At 36.1% G+C, this 27,682-nt stretch overlaps 1 protein-coding gene across 5 annotated transcripts; it reads left to right on the top strand.

Annotated features, from left to right (window-relative positions):
• Positions 1-26,822, top strand: LOC128237038 (lanC-like protein 2). 5 transcript variants are annotated; one of them, XR_008261488.1, is made up of 11 exons: positions 1-173; positions 2,550-2,667; positions 3,592-3,695; positions 4,250-4,356; positions 4,733-4,877; positions 5,485-5,625; positions 7,359-7,544; positions 9,448-9,624; positions 11,737-11,803; positions 14,700-15,362; positions 21,064-21,164. XR_008261488.1 is itself a non-coding variant. In XM_052952248.1 (10 exons), the coding sequence occupies exons 1-10, from the start codon at positions 102-104 to the stop codon at positions 23,100-23,102; spliced, it is 1,173 nt and encodes a 390-aa protein (XP_052808208.1). In that variant the 5' UTR covers positions 1-101; the 3' UTR covers positions 23,103-23,447. The 5 variants fall into 5 exon arrangements, 4 of the variants coding, with proteins under 4 accessions (XP_052808208.1, XP_052808197.1, XP_052808183.1 ...); XM_052952248.1 differs by lacking the exons at positions 11,737-11,803; positions 14,700-15,362 and adding an exon at positions 23,085-23,447 and having other exon boundaries at positions 21,064-21,168; XM_052952237.1 differs by lacking the exon at positions 21,064-21,164 and having other exon boundaries at positions 14,700-16,308.
• Positions 26,823-27,682: the final 860 nt, after the last annotated feature.

Genomic DNA, 27,682 nt, shown 5'->3' with positions numbered 1-27,682 from the left:
CTGTTGTCTGTTACTTAGATTGTTATGAAAAATAATACATTTGGTATTTGCTAGTTTTTTCATTCTTCGGAATAATGACATGTTATATTGAATAAATAAACATGGGTGATAGACACTACGAAAACAACATAAAAGATTATGGAGGCGAAGATCTCGTCGGAAGTGATGGAAAAGTAACTACTTCTTAGAGAAATTATTTCGGACGCCAAATATTTCGGACAAGCCAAGAAGTCTTCCATTTCTAGTCTTAACAAAAATTAACAGTTTCTGCCAGTCTTCCAGAGAGTCAAGTTGGCAGCTTTAGCCTGTCCCAAAAAATATTTGCCAGTCAGAAAATTTACTTTTCAAAATATTTTATCACCATGCTAAAGTAGTCCATATAAACAGCCGCTTCAGAGTCTTTATAGGGAACACAATAAATATCCAAATGTTAAAAAAAGTTCCCTAAACGCGCATTTTTGTGGCTACATGCTAAAGCAGAAGCAATTAAGTGTTGACGATTTTGATATAGCTTGTCCAAAAATTGTAATTATACTTTTTATTAAAACAATATTATGCATTTAAAACAAAATGACAGCAAATGTATGCATGTGTTACAAAGCAAAGTTTATATAGCCCTATGTAGGCTTTTACAATAGCCGTTCTAGATATCCTGCGGGGTTGGTTACTGGGCCCTTCTTCAGATTTGTGGGCAGCGCAGTGAGTAATAAGGCAATCAAATTTGATAAGAAATACATTTCAAACAGAATTCAGATTGTAAAAACCAGCTATTAAATAAATTTCCACACAAAAAATAAATTGCTCATTATCTGACACAAATGTTTGTTAAATACACCACAAGCGAAATTAGAGGGGGGCACACCTGGTGCGGGCCCCCTTTGAAATCATCCAAGTTTACTTTTTATGTCAAAATAGGAGAAAAAATAATAAAATACGCCTTTAGTGCATCATTTCAGACTACAAATTGTAAAAACATTCTTGATTGAATAACAACAAATCCACATGCAAACAGTTTATGTCATATACTTTCGGTTCAGAGAGAGGGTGCATGTCAAAAGGTTGCGCCCCTAACTTACGCGCCCTCTAACGTCAAAGCCTTGTACTACTCCTGTACACTGCTCACAGGGTTCGAATTTAGACTCGCATACTTGCTAAATGCGAGAGACATTTGGAAATTGCAAGTGACTTTTATTCAAGCTCGCAAAATTCTGCGAGTGGCTTTTTCTAGCCCACAAAATGTTAAAAGGAAAGTAGAATAAACATGAACTTAATTCCGCTATGTAGTCGAGTGTAAACAGCCTATAAGTGGCATGTTTACACTACTAGTATAAAGACAGTACGGAGTCACGCTCTAGTAGGTTTTCAAAAATAGAACAAATATGGAAAAGGCCGAGTTTTATCTCGAATCTTTCCGGGATGCTCCGAGGCGTGCATAATACAAAGTAAATACGAATGACGTAATCACCTGGCTCAATCATTGGCTAAATTTAGCGCTTTTGCACACTATATGTAAACCCCATCATCCTGTCAAATTGAATAGACTTCGTTGATCGATATATTTCATGATCCAAAGTATCCACGCTACATTTACTGTTGCTTTTTTATTTTAAATTTATTATTTTATTGTTTTTAATACTGATAAACTTAATGAAATCTGTAGCGTGCTTGTCGAATGGGTATTAAATTACCCGATGGCGAGGGTAAATATACAAAGTGAACAATGTCAAATTATTGGACAGCTTTGTTATCAACAAGTCTTTCCATACTCCCCAAATAAAATAAGACATCAACAAGTTCTAGTAGTCGAGTCACTCAAGGTTGATACTTTTTAATACTCATAATATGTCTTAGGTGTTAATTTCGACTTTAATTAGACAATATTATAAGGGAATAAAGCAAATAATAAAATTGCAAGTTGATTTGTCATTTTGCGAGTTGCCTCAAAATGCACTCGCAAAATTTTGCGAGTGCTCCTCAAAGTTAAATTCGAACCCTGTCTCAATGTCATTCTTTAACAAGCGCTTATTGTGCTTCATTATCACTTCAGTCTGATGCCTGCTTGCTATAGCAGTATGGTGTGAAAACTATGTGAACACCCAAGTTTGAAACAATGATTGGTAAATGGGTGTGACATAACGAATCAGTACTGTAATTTTGACTACAAAATAGGGATCACTTCAAAATAGCGATTTCGATTTATTGATGGAAATAAGATTTAAGCAAACAAAGAAGAAATGAAATCCAGACCAAAAAATGAATTTGAACGATAAATTCAGACAATCAGTGTTCGGATTAATTGTGATAAATGTACTACAATTGAAGACTGATTACATGTTCTTAGTCGTAAAATGATGAAATAAAGCATTCCATTGTATCCTGAAACACATACATGTACATCTTTATTTGAAGTATTTTTTCACAAACAACTCCGTGATATGCCAATTAATACAGATACAACTTTATAAGCAAGATGCATTTTGATGTTCATTATGGTAAATTGCCTGTAGTGCATGTATGCATTTATATTTATTTATGTGTCTGTTTTTCAGTTGATTGACAAGTACTGTACACCTTTAAAGCAGGGAATAGAACATATGTTAGAGAGATTGTACACTGGGCTAGAAAATGAAGATGATGATAATTACTCTGTTTACACTGGAATAGGAGGTATGTTAAGTAAAAGGTGATGGTTGGATGAAGAAAATTTTAAAGCTACGCGTGGTGTTTAAAATGGACAAGATTTACAGTTTTACATATAATTTCATTATTGTCTCTGGTTGACTGATTTTTACCTACTTTCTTATATATATATATTTAAAACTTTACCTATTGAAGTTTAAATCATGTGTAGTTTTGCAAACAAATTTCACTAGGCCATGTGTCATTGGATGATCTTTACCATGGTGTTTCATTGGATGACCTTTACCATGGTGTTTCATTGGATGACCTTTACTATGGTCTTTCATTGGATGACCTTTACTATGGTCTTTCATTGGATGACCTTTACCTACCATGGTCTTTCATTGGATGACCTCTGCCATGATCTTTCATTGGATGACCTTTACCATGGTCTTTCATTGGAAAACCTTTACTATGGTCTTTCATTGGATAACCTTTACCATGATCTTTAACTGGTTGTCATTGACCTTTTGACGTACTTCACATTTTGAAGCCACAGCAATGAGATTTTGACTTTGAAAACAGTATTGCAAACATATATCAATATTGTTAATTTATCATTTTGACCAAGTCTTTTTCACAAACTTCTCAATTTTGATGCTGAGGCATTGAAGGTTAGACAATGTTTACAGTCATACAATCATCAATTATCAGCAATAAAACTTCAAGCCATTTCAACTGGTAAAAGAAACCATCATCACAATGCTATAACAGTTTCGTTGTTTTTGTCCCGATATATAAAAAGTTAATTAACCATTACACAGCTTAGAGATTTGAAGCCATTTTGGTCCTCAGTGCTTGCTTACAATTGTATACAGGAATCCAAACTTAATGTTTGCTTACAATTGTATACAGACATCCCAACTCTGTGTTTGCTTACAATTGTACACAGGCACCCCAACTTCTTTTCAGGCATTGCCTTGCTGCACCTCCGACTGTACTCGTACAAGAATTCTGATAGAGGCCAGCTTGAGTGTGCACTTGACTGCTTGAAACCAGCGCTTAAAAGGTTAAAGGTGGGTTGTGGTGAATAAAAGCACCATTTACCTGTCCTGGTATTTGGTTTTATAAATGAAGGTTTTACTGTATTTGAGAATGTTTTCTTTGTTTTGGTTTATGCAGTAATTATCATATTTGAAAGGTTACCAGTCTAACAGTGCAATAGGAACAGTGTGGATATTTTTTATCGATATTTAAATATACACATGCCTAAGCATGATAAGCTTTACAGTGGCTCTAACCAGTTTCTTCACTGACCTCTCAAGGTTGAAAGTATACAGTATTGTGCTTTGCGCTTGTTGTGTATAAATTCTATAACTCTGAAAGTAGGTGCAGTTATTATCACCTGTTGAAGCCACACTGCTGTCTAAAAGTGTGATCATTTCAAATGTGTACACATGTAATGGATTTTGAAAATCTGTATGCCTTTTTGAAAGTACCTCAATTTGGAATAAGTAAGTATTCCACCGAATAAGCTTTGTTAAATTATTATGACTGGTAATGTTTTCATATTAACCATGCTTGCCCATATGTACTTGCATTTTTTTGTAAATTTGTTAATTTCATTTAGGGTCGAAGGATCTCTTTTCTCTGTGGAGATGCCGGTCCTCTTGCACTAGGAGCAGTGGTTTATTCCAAGCTTGGGAATACTGCGGCATCTGTGGACTGTATCAAACGGTAATATTCTGCATATACCCGGTAAATGTACATGTATGTGCATTAATTTTACAAATGACACCTTTGAAAGAAATATTTTCTCAAAAATGTAGTTGAACCGTATCAATGTTCATATAATCTTTACTAAATGCATATTCTTGTCCTATTCACATACATGTATTGATTTTAAATCTCAACTTTATTTTGGTCATATATTTACATTGTAGCTACATCAACATGGGTTTTACACAGGCATGCAATGTATTTTGTTGAAGTTTTTTGCAGTCTATTGCTTATTCATTAAAAAACCACTCATCAGTCCAGTCAGATTAAAAAAATTATTTTAAGTTTGTTAATTATCATTATCATTTTTGGATTAATTTAAGTTTGATTTCAGACTTGAAGCTTTACACAAGGCAGTATGTGAAGATCCATCTTTGCCTGACGAACTGTTGTATGGTAGGGTTGGCTATATGTATGCCCTGTTGTTAGTCAGAAAACATTGTGGGAATGATAGCATTCATATGGATGTTGTATTACAGGTAGGTCTTTAAATTAAATGTTCTCATTTGAAATAGGTTGCTTGATATAATAAATGTTTGTATTTATCTTATACCAGTTATAAGGAATGATTATTGTATGCTGTATTATGTGTTTTGAAAGTAATTAAGACTGCAGGAGTAATGGAAAATATTTAATATTATATATAATATATATATAACTTATACAAACAGTTTATGTTCCTGTCAACCATACATGTAATAGGTTTTAAGTACTACATGGGTTCTAAAGTTCAGATTTAGTTCTTAAAGCAGGATGATGAACTTTCACTTCAGACTATAGTACAGTTGTAAGGAATGTTTTTTGCTCAAACATATGCATCAAAAACTGTAGAAAGTACCTTGAAATAAATAAAAATGACCTTGGAAAGAATTTCACAAGGGGTTTAAGCCCCTTTATCCTGATTCCGACATGAGTACCTCATTCTCAGACAGATCCCCAACCATTTTTCAGGAATGACAGTTATCAGCTGTTAGAACCGCTGATGTTTTATCACATGTATAACTATTTTGGTTAACTTGCAAGTAAAAGTTTCAGTTGATATACATGTAAACATTTTTAGCTCAATTAAACTGTTTAATTTTTCAGGTGTTCAAATGTGTGATAGACTCGGGACTTCACATGTCCCAACAACAACGGTGGAAACACCCTCTTATGTACGCCTGGCACGACAAGCATTATCTTGGGGCTGCCCATGGACTAGCTGGAATATACTATATGCTAATGCAGGTCCATATAAAACATGAATAAGGTTTCCCACATGTTTCAACATTTGCAAAGATGTCTAAGCATAGCAGTAAAAAACAGTGTGTGTTTTCTGACCAATTTGGTAATACAGCCCTTTTTCCAAAGCAAAAACATATACGTTTTCCCCAATTTTGAAAATTAAATTCTAAATTGTATGCATAAAAAGAAAAAAGAACCTCAATTCGTTTTCAACGGCTGGTTGTATTCTTAAAAAAAAACAATTATATCACATTCTTGTATCTTTTTTATATTTTTGAAAGCATTTTTAGGCGAAATTGGACTGTCTAGCTAAGTCAAGCAATGTCTAGCAAAGTCAAGCCATGTTCTGCAAAATTATGCAAAGTCTAGCAAAGTTTAATTTTAAACAAAGTCAACTTATGAATACTAATAAGTAATATTTAATGAGAGAGTAACACACTGAAAACATTATCTTAAGTATCTGTGACCATATACCTTTCAATAGTTGCTCAATGGTTATACAAAAAGTGTGATGTGTCAGTTCACCCCACACATGTACTCTTCATGTATATGATGGGTCAGTTCACACCCCACACGTACTCTACATGTATATGACGGGTTAGTTCACACCCTATATGTACTCTACATGTACATGTATCAGATTGGTCAGTTCACGCCATACATGTACTATTCATGTATATAATGGGTCAGTTCAGGCCACACATGTACTCTATGTGTATATGATTGGTCAGTTCATGCCACACATGTACTGTACATGTATATGATGGGCCAGTTCATGCCACACCTGTACTCTACATGTATATAATGGGTCAGTTTACCCAACACATATACTCTACATGTATACATGTATTATTGTCGGTTCATGCTCTTACATGTATATGATGGGTCAGTCCATGCCACACATGTATATAATTGGTCAGTTCATGCCACACATGTACTCTACATGTATATGATTGGTCAGTTCACGCCGCACATGTATATGATGGGTTAATTCAACCCACACATGTACTCCACATGTATACAATGGGTCATGTATATGATGGGTCAGTTCACGCCACACATGTACGCTCACGCCACACATGTACGTTCATGCCACACATGTACTCTGCATGTATCGGATTGGTCAGTTCATGCCCCACATGTACTTTGCATGTATCGGATTGGTCAGTTCACACCAGTGACCACACATGTATTATACATGTACAGAATGGGTCAATTCACCCCTAACATGTACTTTACATGTATCTAATGGATCAGTCCATACGAAGTTGTGTGGCCAAGCTATTAGTGGAAGTTAACCATGCAGTTCCCCTTCTGTAATTGTCCTTTCTCACTGGAGTGTCATTACTTCTACATATAGTAACTTTACCCTTGTAAATATGCATCAGGTATGTGATTACTAGACTGGGCTTATTAAAATCAGTCTCGACACCCACTTTACCACTTCCCCATTCTCTCAGCACTTTAAGTGCTTTGATTAATCGTATAGTAAATATTGCAACATAGTCTTGAATGGATTTTCACGCTGCAGTCCCTACTCTGTAATAACCCTTCATTTCTAGTGAGCCAATAGTTTTACATATAGTTAAGTTTTATCTTGAAAAAAATATTCCAGGTATATGATTCTTTAGTCCAGAAGCCCATTGAATACAAAATTGCATCCTAGCTCTTCTACATGTAAACATGTAATTGCCACCCAAGAGTTCTACTTGTAGTTATTTGTAAAATCGTTACAGGTCTCGGATTCTTCGGTCCAGAAATACATACAAGAATTAGTACGACCTAGCCTCGAGTGGATGTTAACCCTCCAATTCCCATCCGGTAATTGCCCCTCCTCATTGGGGTCCTCAACGGGCGATAAGCTGGTACACTGGTGTCATGGGGCTCCGGGCTGGATACACACTTTCGTCGAGGCATATAAGGTAAAAGACTAACTCCAACCAGCGGTTTCTTTCCGCTTTCATACATGAATCACTGTGACCACGGATACCACAATTTGATGAACCATATCACGTGATACAATTCAGTCTTTTTTCATTTTTATTTTTTTTTTCAAATTTGAAGACAACGCGATTTAACGGAATTTACTTATATATTACATTAATATTTTTTTTAATGAATTGGTAGAGCTGAAATACAGCTATTTTCGTACGTGGTGGTAGAGGTCTCTGCTTGTCAAGGGAGCTTACTGCGTTGGAGATAATGATACGTGTAGTAATCACCATGGTAAATGGTGTTAAGTTCCTTAAAATAATACAGTTTCCTGAAATAATTACCAAAGACAATTGCAGTCCTGTTGGAAACCTTTTAAAGGTCTTTAATGAATTGTGCAATCAAATGTTCTTGGTATTAAATAGAAACAATTGTGCTTGTGTCATATTTCCTTATAATAACGTCCTTTTCGTGTTGTAGGTACATGCATATCAACACATGAGTAAAATCCTCCTTTATGTTAACAATGTAATAAAGCGTGTATCAACGACTTTGAATATGGAGTGGCAATTTTGCCTTTCATAACATTTTGCGCAACACATTTTTGAATATGGTCTTTATACAAATAACAATATTAAAGTCGCTTTGATGTTACATGCAGTGTAAAGCAACTTTGTTAAGGCATGACTCCAACCTCGAAGGTCAAGGCTAGCAAATCACGACAAAAAATGTACGGTTTGAAAGGTTTAATCAACCCCCATTTCATGCACATCATTGGCTTTAAAAAAAAACGGATTTTTTATTAAAATGGACTTATTTTTTACTCGAAATTGAGCGCACCTTCTCCATTATATTCGTGAATACTACGGCTAGATTCTCCATCTTGACCGGGGGTATAAGAAGGTACAACCTGACTTTCTGTGTTCAGTGGCGGATTCCTGGTCTAGTCGTAACACACTTGACTGTCCATGCAGGGACTCCAGGTTCGAATCCCAGCCACACAACTAAAACTTTCTCGGCACCCCAGCGTATCATAACCTATATGATATCTTATAGGTTTTGATACGCTGGGGTGCCGAGGATGCACTTAAAATACTTATCGTCTTCCGGGAAGGACATTAAATGGGGGATGTGTGACCGTGCTATATATAGGATATCACTAACCAGGGTTACATCATGTCTGTGGGCTATGCTCCAAAAACCTAAAATGACTAACAATCTTATCGGAGCACTCGCCGAATCGGCGAGGCCCGAGTGGGAGTATAAATAAGGTTACATGCCTGCTTCAACCCTAGTAGAGCAAGTAATTTTGTTGTTGCACGCATGTGCAAAGATTTGCTTAACTTCTGGTATATCAGATTTTGTTGCACATTGTTTTAAGAAAGTCAACATTACCATTCTAGCTTAAGAGACGTACAATGTTTATAGTGCAATAGAAACCCAAATGGCCTAGTCCAGTGGCCAAAACTCGACAATTATCAAGTTAATAACATTTAATTTCGACGGAAGTTCGCCCTTATTTCACAAAATGACTTAGGCATTACACATTACCGTATCTTAATTTATTGAAACTCTTTGCTAAAACTTGACTTTACAATTAAAAATTAGTTTATTGTGAATATCTTCGTACTGTTTGGATTTAAAAGTATTTTTTAGACTCTTTAAAGGAGAACATTTCACAATTTATACAAGCTGGGCTTGATAATATAAGAAGGGAGATAATATCGTATAAAACTTTGATAATTTTTTTCCACAGGTTATCGTTATTTTGTGCATTTAATTATACGAATGTTTGGATAAATACTGCTTGATCAATACACATGTTGACAAAACTTGGGTCAAAAGGGACAAACCCAGTTTAATGTACACTTGCTGTGTTCTTCTATAATACAGTTGTTTGGGGAGGACCGCTACCTCCAGGCGGCAGTCAGATGCGCGGACGTCATCTGGGAGAGGGGCCTCCTCCGGAAGGGTCATGGGATTTGTCACGGTACCACGGGCAACGCCTACGCATTCCTTGCCATGTACCAGCTGACTGATGATAAAAAGTATCTTCATAGAGCTTATGAGGTAAACTGGGTACAAAGAACGTCTTGAGTCTACCGGATTGGCCATATCAAAAGCATTTGAAATTGATCGTTCTTTTAAAAAGTCTTTCATTACATTTGGTTGTATAATTAATTGGCTTATATGATGAATGGGACCAGGATGTGTAAGATATTAAATACGGCCCAAGGATTCGATACGTATTAATGTATTTTTTTTCCTGTTTTCATTTAATTGCCACTGTATGCCTTCTTGATTTTAATTCAACTAAGGCCAAAAAAAAAAATAGGTTCGTTTCCGGTCTCCTTCCCAAAAAAAAGAGGGTAGGTAGGTAGGCATTTTTTTTTTTTTTTTTTTTTTTTTTTGGGGGGGGGGGGAAGTGATCTAGAATAGAAGGCGGCTGACTTTTATTCAAAAATAACCATATTAACTGCGTATGAGACAATTTTAAAAGGTACTAAAGCATAAAATGTAAATACAAGTCCATTCATTCATTAAGAACTGTATAATGTGTATTAATTATAATGTATAGATATACATTTTCTAGAATATAAATGCATGTATTGTTGAACATGTTTGTCTGTATGACAGATGTCGAAAAAGAGTGCCTCAGATTTGTCAATTTTTCATATTTACCAATTTCACATTTGTGCTATAATGCTATTCTTATATTTGATAGAATATTAAAATTCTAAAACTCTCCTGAAAACTTTGGGAGAAGTGACTTCTCCCTTCAGTCAATTTAGGGAGAAGTGGGGAGACTTTAAGGAGAAGTGATACTTTCGTAACACCTGATACAAAAACTATGCCATAACACACACCTCAGTTTATATTCACATTCAAACTGATTGCTATAACTATATAAAATGTTCATAAAAAATGTATCATTTTTGGCTCAGCAAAAGTGTATGTGTCAATGTCACATAGTTTATCTCCAAATAGCATCTAAAAATGAAACAAAAACCAAGACAGCTAAGGATTTGAAACAATCAAAATGACTAATAAATGACCTGTCAATATAGTAGAGGGACGAATCTTATTTTGGTACGTTCGGGATAGGGTACGAATGTCACATTCAGCTATACTGTTATTTACTTGTCTCTGGCTAAATAATATGCTGACATTTAAGAACCAAATGACATTTAAATCACTGTCCTTGATGAAAACTTTACCAATACATAATGGGAGGTTGAGAAATTAACTCGGAAAATTGTTCTGACAAAATGGCGATCTCGCCGATATTTTTGACATCGTAAACAGGAGAAAAATACTGTAAGTATTAAAACTCTACATAAAGCAAAAAAAATAATATGTTTTTGTGTTTACAAATCAATTTTTTATCATGAACATTTCACGAAAACCAATTAAATATTTGGTGATACGTCATGTTTTTGATTTTCTTAGCGCCACCTTGCCGATGTCCCGAGATGGCTATGACCGTCTGCTTCAAAAACATCAATGTTTAAAATGTCTGGCATTGTTTGTTCAATACATATAACAATTACTTTTTAACTTCATCAATGCTTGACACGATTTTTCATAATTATGTCGCCTTTTCTATCTCATTTTAATGAACGTATATCATATTATCAGGTTCTTCTCAATGTACATTCTGATTGGTTAACTTTCAATAGCTCCGCCTACCGGCGATGTTTTGGTAATTGGATGACACGGCCCAATTATCGGATTAGGGGATTACCCTATGGCTAATTGCGATGTTTTGACTAATGGGACAGTGGCCAAATACTCGCTGATTGACAGATTTACAATGTGTTAAAATTTCGGCGAGGTCAATGTCGCTTTGATGACACAAATGGGCGATTTATTTGTTTTATTTATCATCAAAGGCAGCTCTGTCAATGAAAAGGGCACAGCGGGGCGTTTGAAAAGGCAGCAGGGCGCCATAAAAGGGCAGCGGGGCGCCCCGCCACGCTAATTATGCTTAGCTGGAGCACTGTGACCAAAGATAAGAAAATTAACGGAAAGAAAGTACCGAAAAGTACTAAATATGCGCGCAGTTAACTTTTACACCAATAAAAAGTATAGGGTCGGCGCGGAAATAAGAGGGTCGGTCGGGCGACCGGAAACAGACCTATTTTTTTTTTTGGCCTAATGGTAATTTAACTTATGTTCCAGTTTGGAATGTTTTGTATTCATCAGAGACCACCAAGAATTCCCGATGCTCCTTACTCGATGTTTGAAGGTAAGTCGTATTTTTATATCATATCCATGTTCCTTAAGATTCTAAAACACATGAAAGCGTAAAGATTAATGCATTTATTTTTACTTTGTGCATTAAATTACTATGTTTAACTTAACTTACCTCACTTTAAAGGTCAAAACAAAAACAAAAAAAGGATATGATTCGTGTACAAATATAAAATGATATCCGCTTTTATAAATGGAATGTTTTCAATTAATAGATACGTGGCTACAAATTCCCCAGTTCAAAAAGTGTCAAAATATCGCTTTTATGCTTTTTATCTGTTCACAAAGCGTTATCTATTTATCATTCAAGTCAAAAAGTTGAACATGATAATGCATTAAAATAAAGCAAAATGCATCGACATATCTTGTTCGCCTTTAAAGCTGCACTCTCACAGATTGGCCATTTTAACAACTTTTTTTTATTTTTTGTCTTGGAAAGAGCAAATATTTGCGTACATATCTGCAAACCAATGATATAAGATTGCCGACAGAAAATCAGATCGTATATTTTCATATTTCCGTACGAAAATTAATGTTTTATGGCTTAAACCGTTACTAACGGTTTAAGAAAAATGCATAAAATATAAATTTTTGAACTTGCATATAAAAATCTGCGATCTGATTATGTGTCAGCAGTCTTATTTAACTGATTTCCATGGATTTTCGCAAAAATCGGCTCGTTCCAAGACAAAAAATAAAAAAAAATTGTCAAAACGTTCAATCTGTGAGAGTGCAGCTTTAATACATTAATATAACTGTTCTAAATAGAACAGATGAGATCCTTCGAAAACCATGAATTCTTTTTTCTTCTGGTCACATCTTAATTCTTTGAAATCTTTACCATTTTATGCGTTGCATTTTATCCGATCTGTTTACATTCCATGTTATTCGGCTTATTCAATGCCCATGTTTGTTATTTGTTTGGCAATACATGGTTAAATCAAAATCAATAAAGACCTGTTTGATGTCCTTGTTGTCACAATAAGGTCAAGGTCAGTTCGCGGCTGAACCCAAGGTTAAACTGAGTTCTTCAAAAATGCATAAAAAGCTTAAGTAGTTTATTTAATTAGGCCAAAATTCTTACTTAATCTTGATTTTACTGTTCGTAGATGAGTTAATCGTGATAAATCATAAAGATAATGTTATTTTTAAAGTTCAAAGAATCTTGAGAACATGGATATATAAACAATAATATAACGAGACAAAAATAGTGAGCTTAGCTTAATCCTGTTATAAGAGACTGAAGATGCTTCGAGGGCCGTTTTAATGAAGTATTTTAGTCGTAATTATCTTAAACCTGTATAAACGTCACAAACGGAAATACATCGATTTTTGTGTCTGCTCAAAATGAGTGTCAATTATAAAGTTGCCTAAGTTAAATCCACACAAATACGTAGCAAATAATGAAACTACAGCACTAATGGAGCGGTCACGCTATGACGTATAGGATTAGCAGTAACGTATGCCGACGTACGTTAATTTTCACCAACATGCTGGTGTACGTTAAAACAATTTAGGGGTAGATTTAGTTAAGTTGTATCCGTTAAAAGCTGGCATACGTTTTTGTTCGCTGAGGCCGACATAAATGTGTGTGCATGCATAAGAATATCGAGGTATTCCGACGTCCTCTTCATATTAGGCATTCGTGAGCCATACTCTTAGACATACGTGATATATAGTTTAATTACTTTAGAGGTAAATTACTCATATGTCGAGATCGGTTGGTATGAATGTGTACCGTACAACTAACTTATTGATAACCTATGAGTAACTTACTTCCCTACACATGTACCTATATCTAACCAATATCTGACGTATTTTCAACGCATATTGACGTCAGACGTATTAGACGTATCTCTGACGATGGAGTAACGCGGTTCAACGGTACAACTTGAGTATTATTGGCGTTTTGCTATCACTTCTCCATCTCACACAGAGAAGATGAGGCTTGGACGGGAGTTCCAATTTGTCTTTCTCCTGCATCAGGACGACGTGGTGTAGATGGGTTCTTCTCGCCTCCACCTCGGCTCCTGGAAAACTTGTTGGTTGCTGTCTTCTGCCATTTTGATAGCTCGCATTGTGAATGCGGTACTGTAGTGTGTGTAAGCTTATTTATACTCGCACTCGGGCCTTGCCCATTCGGCGAGTGCTCCATTGAGATTGTTAGTCATTTTAGGTTAGGAGCATAGTGCACAGACAGAATGTAGCCCTGGTAAGAGCTATTCTGGTTCTTTAACGTGCACCAGTGTATAGCCCTGTCACATGGGACTCCCATTTAACGTCCATCCCGGTAGACGATTAGTTTTTTAGTGATGCGACGGGGGACTATAGAGATATGCGCCGTATTTTATATGTGGAACGTCACGTGATCGTCGGCAACACGCCGAGCGCGCTGTGCATAGGTTTTTCATAAGTTTTTCAAATGTTGGGCATAAGTCGAGAACGCTTGATATATGCTGGCCATTCGCTGGCCTAAGTTATAAATAAGCAAGTGATACGTTACTAATAGGCCAGACATACGATATGTATTCGTTCAACACCTTATGCAATTTATTCTTGCTGTAGAATTTACGATGCTGTTTTGGACGATGCTGTTTTGGACGTGTGCCGACGAGTTGACCTTTCTTATTTTTCATACGCAACATAAAAGTTTGCCTAACACGTCATAGTGTAACTGCATCATGAGATAATTTCAGTTACGACGAAAATCGACTAAGCAAGTTCTTTATTAAAGCGACCCCTATGCCTTTAAGTTGTCCAAAAAGAAACAGAATGAATAATAAAATGTGCATCCATTGTCACATGTTTGCAAACGAAATGGATCCTATGTGGATATCCGTTGACGATTACTTTATATACATTGTATATTTACATTTCGTTGTTATTGACAGGTTTGGCTGGTACGATCTACTTCCTCGTGGAGCTCCTGACACCATCAGAGGCACGGTTCCCGGCATTTGCTTTCTAAGAAACCTCCTGGGAATGTGAAGAAGACGCCATCAGAATGTTTGCAATGACGTATTTTGCAAACGACATATTTTGCTGACAGTAGAATTACGTCCGTAAATTGTATGTCATTGACGTCTACAATAAACGTGGCGTGTAAAAGACTCAATATTAAATGACAATTACGTGCGTGTAAGTTGACTCTGAGAACGTACGTTGTTTTGAAGGCTTTAACTCGCACGCACGCACGCACGCACGCACGCTTGCACGCACACACATCGTCTTTACAAAGATAGTGCAGTGCAATTGACGTAAATACATAAAAAATGTGTATGACGTCTTTAAAACGTTTGTAAATTGACGTCTTTAAACGTATGCAAATGACATCTTGAGAAACGCGGAGGCGAAAATTCTGTATGCTAACGACGTTTTTTAAAACGTTTTTATAAATGTGCATGGCGTATGATAGATAGACAGATAGTTATTTTGATCTGAAGAAGAATCTCAACTACAAAAAAAGATGCCTGCCTTCTTTACTTACTGGATGGGCAAGAATATACTCAAACGTAAACCTGCACCATGTATTTATAACTGTGGCTACAAAGAAGGTACTAGTATGACGTGAACTGATTATCCCCCTCACATAATCTCCGAGTGAGTGTCACTTCCATCATTCACCCCCTTACATAATCTCCGAGTGAGTGTCATTACCATCATTTACCCCGTTACATATTCTCCGAGTGAGTGTCAATACCAACATTCAGCCCCCTTACATATTCTCCGAGTGAGTGTCATTACCATCATTTACCCCGTTACATATTCTCCGAGTGAGTGTCACTTCCATCATCCACCCCCTTACATAATCTCCGAGTGAGTGTCACTACCATCATTCACCCCGTTACATATTCTCCGAGTGAGTGTCACTTCCATCATCCACCCCCTTACGTAATCTCCGAGTGAGTGTCAATACCAACATTCACCCCCTTACATATTCTCCGAGTGAGTGTCATTACCATCATTTACCCCGTTACATATTCTCCGAGTGAGTGTCAATACCAACATTCAGCCCCCTTACATATTCTCCGAGTGAGTGTCACTACCATCATTCACCCCTTACATAACCTCCGAGTGAGTCACTACCAACATTCACCCCCCTTACAAAATCTCCGAGTGAGTCACTACCATCATTCACCCCCCTTACATAATCTCCGAGTGAGTCACTACCATCATTCACCCCCCCCCCCCCGCCTGTGAGTCACTACCATCATTCACCCCCCCCCCGCCTTATATAATCTCCGAGTGAGTCACTACCATCATTCACTCCCCTTACATAACCTCCGATTGAGTCACTACCATCATTCACCCCCCCTTTACATGATCTCCGAGTGAGTCACTACCATCATTCACCCCCCTTACATAATCTCCGAGTGAGTGTCACTACCATCATTCAACCCCCTAACATAATCTCCGAATGAGTCACTACCATCATCCACCCCCCTTACAAAATCTCCGAGTGAGTCACTACCATCATTCACCCCCCTAACATAATCTCCGTGTGAGTCACTACCATCATTCACCCCCTAACATAATCTCCGAGTGAGTCACTACCATCATTCACCCCCTAACATATTCTCCGAGTGAGTGTCACTACCATCATTCACCCCCCCCCCCCCCTTACATAACCTCCGAGTGAGTCACTACCATCATTCACCCCCTAACATAATCTCCGAGTGAGTGTCACTACCATCATTCACCCCCCCCCCCCCACATAATCTCCGAGTGAGTCACTACCATCATTCACCCCCTAACATAATCTCCGAGAGAGTGTCACTACCATCATTCACCCCCCCCCCCTCACATAATCTCCGAGTGAGTCACGACCATCATTCACCCCCTAACATAATCTCCGAGCGAGTGTCACTACCATCATCCACCGCCCCCCCCCCCTTACATAATCTCCGAGTGGGTGTCACTACCATCATTCACCCCCCTAACATAATCTCCGAATGAGTCACTACCATCATCCACCCCCCTTACAAAATCTCCGAGTGAGTCACTACCATCATTCACCCCCCTAACATAATCTCCGTGTGAGTCACTACCATCATTCACCCCCCCCCTTACATAATCTCCGAGTGAGTCACTACCATCATTCACCCCCTAACATATTCTCCGTGTGAGTCACTACCATCATTCACCCCCCCCCCCTTACATAATCTCCGAGTGAGTCACTACCATCATTCACCCCCCTAACATAATCTCCGTGTGAGTCACTACCATCATTCACCCCCCCCCCTTACATAATCTCCGAGTGAGTCACTACCATCATTCACCCCCTAACATATTCTCCGAGTGAGTGTCACTACCATCATTCACCCCCCTCCCCCTCACATAACCTCCGAGTGAGTTACTACCATCATTCACCCCCTAACATAATCTCCGAGTGAGTGTCACTACCATCATTCACCCCCCCCCCCCCCACATAACCTCCGAGTGAGTTACTACCATCTTTCACCCCCTAACATAATCTCCGAGTGAGTGTCACTACCATCATTCACCCCCCCCCCCCCCACATAATCTCCGAGTGAGTCACTACCATCATTCACCCCCTAACATAATCTCCGAGTGAGTGTCACTACCATCATTCACCCCCCCCCCCTCACATAATCTCCGAGTGAGTCACTACCATCATTCACCCCCTAACATAATCTCCGAGCGAGTGTCACTACCATCATCCACCGCCCCCCCCCCCCCTTACATAATCTCCGAGTGGCTGTCACTACCATCATCCACCGCCCCCCCTTACACAATCTCCGAGTGAGTCACTACCATCATTCACCCCCCCCCCCTTACATAATCCCCACGTGAGTGTCGCTACAATCATTCACTCTGTTGTGTTATTTGAACATCGTCACCTTAATGCGATTACTCAATATCTGCTTCTACATGTTTGTTACAAAGAAGGATATGTCCATGTTAAGATGGTTTTAAACTAATCCGCTGTTGCTCTTTGTTTTGGAGAATATTTGTTTTTATACCGGCGATGTTTGTATTCTATCTTAGATACGTTTTTTCAATAGGCAAAGAGGAATAACTTTTGTGTAAATATTTGAAAAAGATTTTGAGTTATGGCTTACATTTAAATTTTCGCGACACATACCGATCTAGCAATTTTGACAATGAACCGGATGTTTTCTTAAAAAAAGTGGACTTATAAATGAAATATACATCTGATTTGTACATAATTATTCTTTAGTTATGCATATAAGGTTGACAATTAAATTGAATTGAGGTGTGTTTTTTACTATTAATATACCAATTTGACAATCTTAATTGCATCAATATTGTAAGATTAATTTTATTTATTTCGTTGAATATGATCTGTGTCCCACAGAGAATAGCATACTCTTTTGGTTTTTTTAAGACGCGGTTACTACGTTCTCAAATAATAAGTCTTAATAAAATGTATGTCTATCTGTTTGTCTTTCTCAGAAGAGTCTCCTATGCTATTATTAAAGATTATCATTGCGATTTATTGCGCATTTTTTTTTTGACATAATGTTTATAAAAGTGTAATATTAAAAAAAAAAACTTAATTGTATAATCCATAGAAACTTTAAGTTATAATAACTGTTGTTGTTTTTGTTGTTTTTAACACGAACTGTTGTTGTTTTAGCCATTTAAATTCTTGATTTCTAGTTGTATCACTGTTATACTGGTATTTATGATGACAGTTTTTTAAGTCTAACGTTAAATTCGTTTTCATTTACATTTTAACATAATGCATCAATGAGCGCTATTTTGTATGTTTTTGTGTGAGGTAGGTCAAGTATAAATCATAAATGGAAAAATGTAATAATCGTTATCTTATCAGATATGCTTCAAGAGGTTGCTGTTGTTGTCCTTTCAATTTCACTTATGATTTAAAGTGATATCTTATGTACCGTGGGCAATATGTAATGTCATGAAAAAGGCATTTATTTTATTTACAAGTGTCTTATTGATATTAAAATTTGAATGCAAGGATTTTAATGGCTATTGCGGTACATTTGTAAACTTTTCAGCGCTTTATTGGTCTAATACCATTTATCAAAAACCTAATAAGGTTTCCAAACTTTTATCAGTCCATATGCTTGAAATTTAAATAAATGTGATTTTAAAATATTAAATGCCGGAAATCAATTTCAGTTCAATTAAATTCCCAGCAGTTTATATTCATACAGATTTAATGAATAAATTAGCATTTAATTGTCAAGCAATATAATATGTAACATTTGTTTACCTTATTCATTAATTGAAAATAACGGAGATTAATATTTAAATAGCCGCGCTAGTATTCGTTGCCCTTTGAATGACTTTGATGCCTTGAGTGTTAGTGTACCATAATTTTATAATGAATGTATGAAGATGTCAACCAGAAGGTTTAGGATTTTCGCTTCAGCTTTTGGTAAGTTGTTGTTGTGTTGCTGTTGTGTTCTCTTGTGTTTTTTTTCTCTCAAAAACTATTAATTAAAATGTATTTTATTATTTTGTTTAAAAAGAAACATGAACCATTCCGTGTTACTTATAAGGAGAATTAAATGAACATTGGATTAACTGCAATTGAGAACGTCCATAATGCGTGGAGCATATTGCTGTGAGATACTGTAAGACTTAAATCTTAAGATTATAAGCTGTGTTTCTCTTTGACTTTTTAATCTAAATCCGATTTTCGAATGGTCATGGCGCTTGAAACGATCACACTTAAGAATTATATCCTTTTTCCTCAGGATGACTCGGCAACAAATAACGGCATTTGTTGTTTTTTTTAAATTCATTTTTCAATGAAACGATACATAACTATTAGTTTTTCCCCCGCCGAATATTTCGCTATTTAATCGGCTTGGGATATACATTTTTCGTGTCAGTCCGTACACCCGAAGCCATTCCTATGTAATTATTAGTCAGGAATTAATAAAATTATGTAACGTGTGTATAATGCACCAGTCAATTGTAACCACGCCCCCCCACAGGTCCGGGAGTATACCGGGGATAGCCGGGGAAATGGGCCGTGTTTTACCTTCCGGTTGCAAGCGTCAGTGTTCTAAGAGTTATTGCCCTTTACTAAATGGAAATTTGGCATGGGGGGCCTTGTGTTGAAGGCTTTCTAATTCATTAAATGTGAATCCTACCGATGATCCCATTTGCGAAGGCATAAGCGTGAACACAAGGAAGAAAATACGGTTTTGACTGTCCACATGTTTCGCAGAATAGCATAAAGGAATAATTAAAATACGAACTATTTGCACTTTATTAAAAGTTGGCATTGCGTTTTATTATGTTAAGATATATTTTCAATAATCGAGTGAAAGACAACGCCGACCAAAGATGTCATATATGTTTTGTGGAATCAAATTGTATTTCCCATGATAGAAAACTGTCTACACTAGTTGATTTAAAATTAAAGACCCAGTATGTTTTAGTGATGTTAATTTATTTTTTAGTATGTATATCGAAATGATTTTTTGACATTTTCAAACCCAAGGATGAGAAAAAAATGCATTAATCGAGACTACACTACAGACCGCAACAAAACCGAAAGTATAATCTAAATTTAGTGCACACAACGTCATTACGAAATTTGCATATCACGTGTCTTTCTTATTTCCAAATCTCTTCATTGCTTTGAATACTAATGGTTTTCATTTTTATTGGTTTAAAGAGAATTTTAAACAAAATAATAATACTGTAATTTTCAATCGAAAACTAAATTATATTTTACTGAAGAAAATGCGGAAGTATTGACACATTTTACGGCGATTTTTCACTTTACAACATTGACTCAGTATATTTTCATTTGAAATTGCTTTTATTACATTAGTGTTGGAGATAGGAGCTAAATTTTCTTCATGTGAAATTTCATTTCAAAGTGTTCAGTATTTCTCTATCCAGTCTTAAGCCTCATAAAGAGTCCGGCAACTGCTCAGGTACGGTTTACAACTCACTTATCTACCTCATCACCATATAGTGAGTCAGTTGTCCAGTTAGGGATTCCCTTGGTAATACCCATCAATTTCTGTTTAATAAAGCATCGTGTGAGCCTCGGGGATTTAGCAAACATTATCTGAAACTGTATCATAATAGTATTCGCATTTCTTTAATTATGCAATCCTTAGTTCCACTGGGACTTTAAAGCATTGTTCAAAAAGTATCTTCATTAAACGCGATACCCATTTAGTATGACGTTGCACGACATTTAAATATAATATCGGACAACGGTGTCGTGAACAGGTCAAATATATATATACTTCATTTAAGTTTATGTTTAAGGTTGAAGCGCCAAAAAACTTCGCCAAAAAGAACAATACTTCTTCACCCGTGCCACATACCATGGAACGTGAGAAAATATCTGATTGCCAAACGGAAGAACAAAAGGTAAAACGCTTCATGCACATGCGTTTAAATTTGGATATGCCCTCTTTATCTAGTTGTTTTGTGAATGCAAATCTACCTCTTAAATTTCGATTGCAGGGAAAAGATGTGTATAAACAAAACAACATCAAAAACACATCCAAAAACAGTTATTTTTAAACTGAATAAATGTATACGATTAATTATTCATTACATTTTAGCTTCGGGGTTGGTTCACATTAAATGCGATGCTTAGCTTAGATGCATTGCAAACAACTCTCTAATTCAATTAACGTTCGACTGGACTATCTTCCAAATAAATTTCTTCCCACATTTGATGTCATTTTTTTGGCATCTTTCAATTAACTTCTTAAGAAACATCCTAGTTTCAAAATAGGAGCCCACATAATTTAACCAGGCGTTTAATAGATCTCCGATACCAATTAGGAAACAATGCATAATTTAAATTGGCTTCAGACAATTGCAATTCAGTCATCGTTTAAGACATTTAAACAATGCATTCAGTTGTATTATATGGGTATTTCAACATTCGAAATGCATTTTTACATGCGATATAATAGTTTATTTAATTGCTTATTAAGGACTATATCAGTCTTTTTGTGCGCACGGATATTTTTGGAAGGTAATATTAAATTTTGTAAAGTAAGTTTAATTATTATCCAGTTATATTTTACAATGATTTTAGCATATTAGACTTACAGATTAATACACTCTTAGCGTTATAAAGAAATACATTATGGAGTTAGATTAATGAATACAATTGATTTTTATAAATATTTAATCATCAAAATTAGTGTTATACGTGTAATACACTTTAAAATAATATATATCTTTGTCGCTTCTGAAACATGATTACATTGCATTGACAAAAGAACGAAAAACATTGTTTTATTTAAAGAAAAAAGAGCACAAAAGTTTAGTCTATTCCGTTATTGTCGTAAGTACTGCGTTTGCCTTGATCCTTGTACTAAGCAGGGTCTTGGTTAACTGTGAACATCTTAGGTTGTCCCTTTTTATAGTTATATTACACTTAATGCATCAGTCAATTGTAACCACGGCCCCCAGGTCCTGGGGTATAGTGGGAACAGCGGGGGAAATTGGCCGTGTTTTTACCTTCCATGTGGCCCCGCAGTGCCAAGTGATAGCGGTGGTTTTGTTTTCGCACCGAAAATAGCGGGGAATGGACCTTACCTTGGATGTCCCCGGGGTGCGGGGCACTTGGCGGGGATTTTGCCAGCAGTTTGTACCTGCAGGGCGGGGATTTTACCTGGGATTGGCTGGACCGAATGTCAAAGTCCCCGCTATTCCCCGGACCTGGGGACCATGGTTACAATTCACTGATACATTTCAATTTTGTTTTTGACTTTACTTACTAGAATGATGTACAGTTCAAATAAAATTAATTGTGTATGATTTGACTTTGCCTGTGTTTTTAATAATACTTTCTTTTATATTATTCCATATCCGTTTGCAAACTTTCGTCCTTTCGCTAATTCAATCGCAAGCACGTTTCAGTAATATTAGGTTTTACATAAATTAACTAGGTTTGTCGAGGAATTGAGTTCTAATGCATACATAATAACTGAAGATCACTTATAATCCTATTGACGAAGATGTTATATGATTTGATTGCACCAATCGAAGCAAAAACTTAAATCAGGTTAAAGATACCAAAATACCTTCTTGATTGAATTTCAGCGAAGTGGCAATATGTGATTTTGGTTTAAATTGGTGGATTTTTTTTAAATAAAATGGATCAAGTCAGGCCTCCCAGCAGGTAATAGAAACAATTAGGAAGTTTTTAGGAAAATCTTTGCGAATACATGCATGTAAATAAGAGATAAAATAGGATTTTTTCGGTACGTTTTATGACTGTCATTTTAGATATTGTTCTTTACAGGCATTTCTTTTTATTTCAGGAAAGGAAATACTTGTAAAAGATAATACTTCCATGGTGCGTTGAAGGGAAATTTGATTCTGTTTTATCAGAAATACGAAGACTTGTTGGACATTCAATATACTGATACTGCAAAAAAACACATTGACTATTCAGCTATCAGAAACCTTCGTGAATGCGATTGAAATTGAAATTAGAGTACGGTTGTACCAGTGTATTGGCATTTGAGTCAGAGATAAACATAAATAAATGGCAAATTTGAGCCGAGGCTATTAAGGACAATGAATAAATCAAAAGTGAAAACATTAAGGTAATAAGAAATGTGATACACGCTCATATTCTGATTGCATTGTCTTCATTGAAAGTCAATTAGTTCTACCTTAAGAAAAACAGCTATGTTTGGATACAATCCAGTTGCTAGTTTTAAAAAGCGATCTGTTTATAAAACAGAATTTGATATTTTCAAACGTAGTACCGAAATTGACTTGATCAGTTTGGTTAGTTATGACGACGATCCCCCAAACACATTTTACAAGGCAAGAACACAGAGGAGAGAAAGACCGAAAACTGTTCAGGATCGGAGATACAGGCCTCCCACCACATACAGAGCGAACAATTACCCAAAAAGCGCTGTAGGTACACGCTCTGTAAGACAGAAAAGTGAAAGAAAGCAGCAATCAAAGAGTGCGATTCAAACATCAAGACAAACGTCAGTTCATAAAAAGTCGGAAGAAAATGTGAACACAACCACCTACCCGAGGTCAAGAAAAGAGACTGATATTTATAGAGACTTTGCGAAAACCTCAAGATCTTTCCTCAAACGAAAACCACAGAGCGCTACAGACAAACGGACGATCACGGAAAAACAGCGGCAGTGCCAGAGCGCTTTAGGATATCAGGATGAAAATGATGTGATCGTGTCGGGGCCACAAAGATGTAGTACCACATGTGGTTATCGCCATGGTGAAAGGCATGCATACGAGCACTTAAAAACAAAAAGGCAAAATAATCCTAATATTTGCATTGATAAAAAGACAAGCAAGTTTAATCCAAGTGTCAACACAAATTTGGTGACACCTGTAAACAAAGCGTCGCGATCTACAAACGCCAATTGTAAACCGGAAAATATTCAGCTAATGAAATCAAATGATACTGGATTAGATCAGTCGAATGTAACAGATGAAGATATAGATGAATTTTCAAATATACTAGTTGAAGACACGGATAATGATTATGAACCTCTTAATCAGTCACTTAATTATCAGGACAATCATAATATAACAACGATTATTGTTTGTGAAGACCAAAACTCGAAAACAACAAACACAGTGAAACAAACGTTAAACAGTGTTTCCATTTCGGAAGGCTCGCAATCAGTTTGGACTAATGAGCATATGTTTTCATCAACACCAGTACAATACTTTACCACAGGAAATCCTGTAGTATCTGACATTTTCGACTCTAAAGACAGTGGTGTATGTAGTAATTTCACATCAATTGATTCGGTTAAAAGTGTTGTGAATAAAACTGAGGAGCTACAAAAGAACGCGGATGGTACAAGGCATGTACAGTTTGAAGTTTTTGGAACCGACAAAAATGTTGACATAGAAACAGTGAGTAGTAATTTTGATGAACAATCTGTCGACATTTCCAAAGAAGTAAATGAGACAGCTTACGATGTAGATACTTTATTTCAGGATTTTGAAAGGGTCGGCAATCATAGCAGATTTTCTACTGCAAGTTTCGAATGCCATAGTACACATATCGGTGAAGATAATAATTCATTAATATCTGAACGCATTCAACAGCGCTTTTTAAAACAGGTAACACTTAGAGATAATAAGAAAGAAAGCGATTCTGTCAACGATAAAACTTTAACTTCAAGCAGCTCGGAAGACTTTCTTGAAGAAAAAGCCATGTCAAAAGAAGCCCGTCACGCAATTTTGGAAACCTTAAATGACATGGGTGTGAAAACAACGAAGAGAAATAAAGAGAACAAATCGGTGAATAACAAATCAGTCAATAGTTATCACAAAAGTGTGCCTTCTCAGAGACGTATGAAGGATAACAGAAGTAAATACGACCATTTCATGCGTGAGCATTCGAGGTCAGTGCTTCGAAACCAGTTCAAATCTTTGGACAGCCTCGGGAATGATGAGAACAGTTCCCAGTTCTCTTCACCAACATTTGCAAAAGAATGTGACGACTCTTCAAGTGAAGAGTTGGATAAAAAGAAGTTATTCCCCTCTCTTAGGGAGAATACAAAACTTAGCCGAACAACCGTTCAATCAAACCCGGTGAAAACAAAAATCTACAACTTGGAACAAGCAAAGAAGAAAAATTTCAAAATTCCTGGAATCGGAAATTACAAAATTCCAGCCAATCCGGACGATTTTGAAATAACACCGCCAGGATTTGATAGTAGGTACAGTCAAAGGCCATCATTTATTTCAAAAGAGGAGATGGAGGTACCGCCACAGTTTATTCGAGAAAGATCCATACAAAAGTGTCAAAGCTGGTTGACTAATGTGAATATGTCGCCGATGGCATTAAAGCCAATTAAAAAACCAAAGAAAGACCACTCTTGAGATTTGCGAGAAGATTTTTCATATCGTCCATTTCCTTCAAGCGTTTAAAAAATAGTTGACCCGATTGTTTAGAACTTCATTACAATTAACAACATCATCGTTAACATTTCAAGGTGACCTATTAAACGATGTGCTCATATATTGAGCAAATGTCTCAGTATTTATAAGCAGTACTACATTATGGCAATGAATATTCAACAGTAGTAGTGATTTGAATGTTAACGATAATGTTAACAACGATAATGTTGACAACGATAATGTTAACAACGATAATGTTGAAAACGATAATGTTGACAACGATAATGTTAACAGTATGTCTTATGTATAAAAGTTCTGAACAATCGGTCTTATGTATATACGTTCATTTGACGAGCAATAGACGTAAGGATTTCTGACAAATGGTACGTCACATATTTGACTCGTCGAGTCTGACACGGACAATCTAAATACATTTGATGAGTTGCAATTACTGATTGTGAGAACGTTCTAGTGTCGACAATCAAAATACATTTGATGAGTTGCAATTACTGATAGTAAGAATGTTCTAGTGTCGACAACCACAATTTAATGACTGGTATGTGCCATATAGTAGAACCTGTATCAGCACCATTTCTTGATGAATGCCATTTACGCCAATGTACAGTGTATCGTTATTTGTTATATTTAATGTGTTTTTCTACCTTTCTTTGCACAAAGAAACTTTTTAATTATTTAAGTTATATATTTTTTATCAAGATTGATCATGTTTCTAGTCTTACGTTTTTTTAATAATGTATCTTTATAGTATTTATAGAATAAACAAAATGTCGCGGCATGCATTCGAAATTAAAATTGCTGTTTTTACGACAATATCATTTTGTTTTATTTGTGTATATGTTGCATAAGGACTTATATTTCAAATTCGTTCATGAAAATGTCTATTGAATTATGCTATCCGAGAGAAGATCTGATAAGTATGCTTAGATCTATTATTGTTTTGTATTTTAAAAACATAAGGTAAATATTTTATTATTTAATTTACTAAACAAATTATGTGACAGTCAACATTAAATCATACGACAGGCAGCTCAACCTTGTAATTAAACATTGGTTGTTTTGTTTAAACAAAATGGCCCGTATAATAGGTCACAGGTTGAATGAGAAAAGAGCCACCTTGGGTTGACACTTGAATGGTTTAGCGTTACCTAATACGTTTTAATCTCTGGATTATCATTGTGAACATTACGTTCATAATGAATTTATAAGCACACAAAGCTAATGATCTAATTTAGTATTGTTATGGACATATTTAGTTTATTAAACTACGGTAAAAAGCGTAAAAACACACTCCTTTATTTAACAGTTTTGTTTACAAAATAGTTGAGGTATTGTGAGGTATGTGAAGTTGGCTTGTACATTGTACATCGTAGTTCAGCTTGTAATTCGCCAATTACAAGCTTGTAGTTTGGTATTCAGCTTGTAGTTCGGCTTGTATATTGTACATAGTAATTCAACTTGTAGTTCGCCAATTACAAACTTGTAGTTGGGTATTCAGCTTGTATGTTCGGCTTGGATATTGTACATCGTAATTTAACTTGTAGTTCGCCAATTACAAGCTTGTATATCGGTATTCAGCTTGTAGTTCACCCTAACTGCACCAGCATTCATAATATTTGAATTACAAGCTAGTAGTTGGGTATTCATCTTGTAGTTCGGACAAATACATTAGCATACATTATATTTGAATTACAAGCTAGTAGTTGGGTATTCATCTTGAAGTTCGGAAAAATACATTAGCATACATTATATTTGAATTACAAGCTAGTAGTTGGGTATTCATCTTGTAGTTCGGACCAAATACATCAGCATACGTTGTATTTGAATTACAAGCTAGTAGTTGGGTATTCATCTTGTAGTTCGGACAAATACATTATATTTGAATTACAAGCTAGTAGCTGGGTATTCATCTTGTAGTTCGGACCAAATACATCAGCATACGTTGTATTTGAATTACAAGCTAGTAGTTGGGTATTCATCTTGTAGTTCGGACAAA

The sequence above is a fragment of the Mya arenaria genome, chromosome 1 (assembly GCF_026914265.1).
Source record: "Mya arenaria isolate MELC-2E11 chromosome 1, ASM2691426v1".
NCBI lineage: Eukaryota > Metazoa > Mollusca > Bivalvia > Myida > Myidae > Mya > Mya arenaria.
Note: the sequence above shows the minus strand (reverse complement) of the source record. Positions and strands in the feature narration are given on the sequence as shown.

What these genes read in the sequence shown, in the direction of transcription:
- LOC128237038 (XM_052952223.1), top strand. Translation starts at nt 23,458, where the DNA reads ATGTTTGGATACAATCCAGTTGCTAGTTTTAAAAAGCGATCTGTTTAT.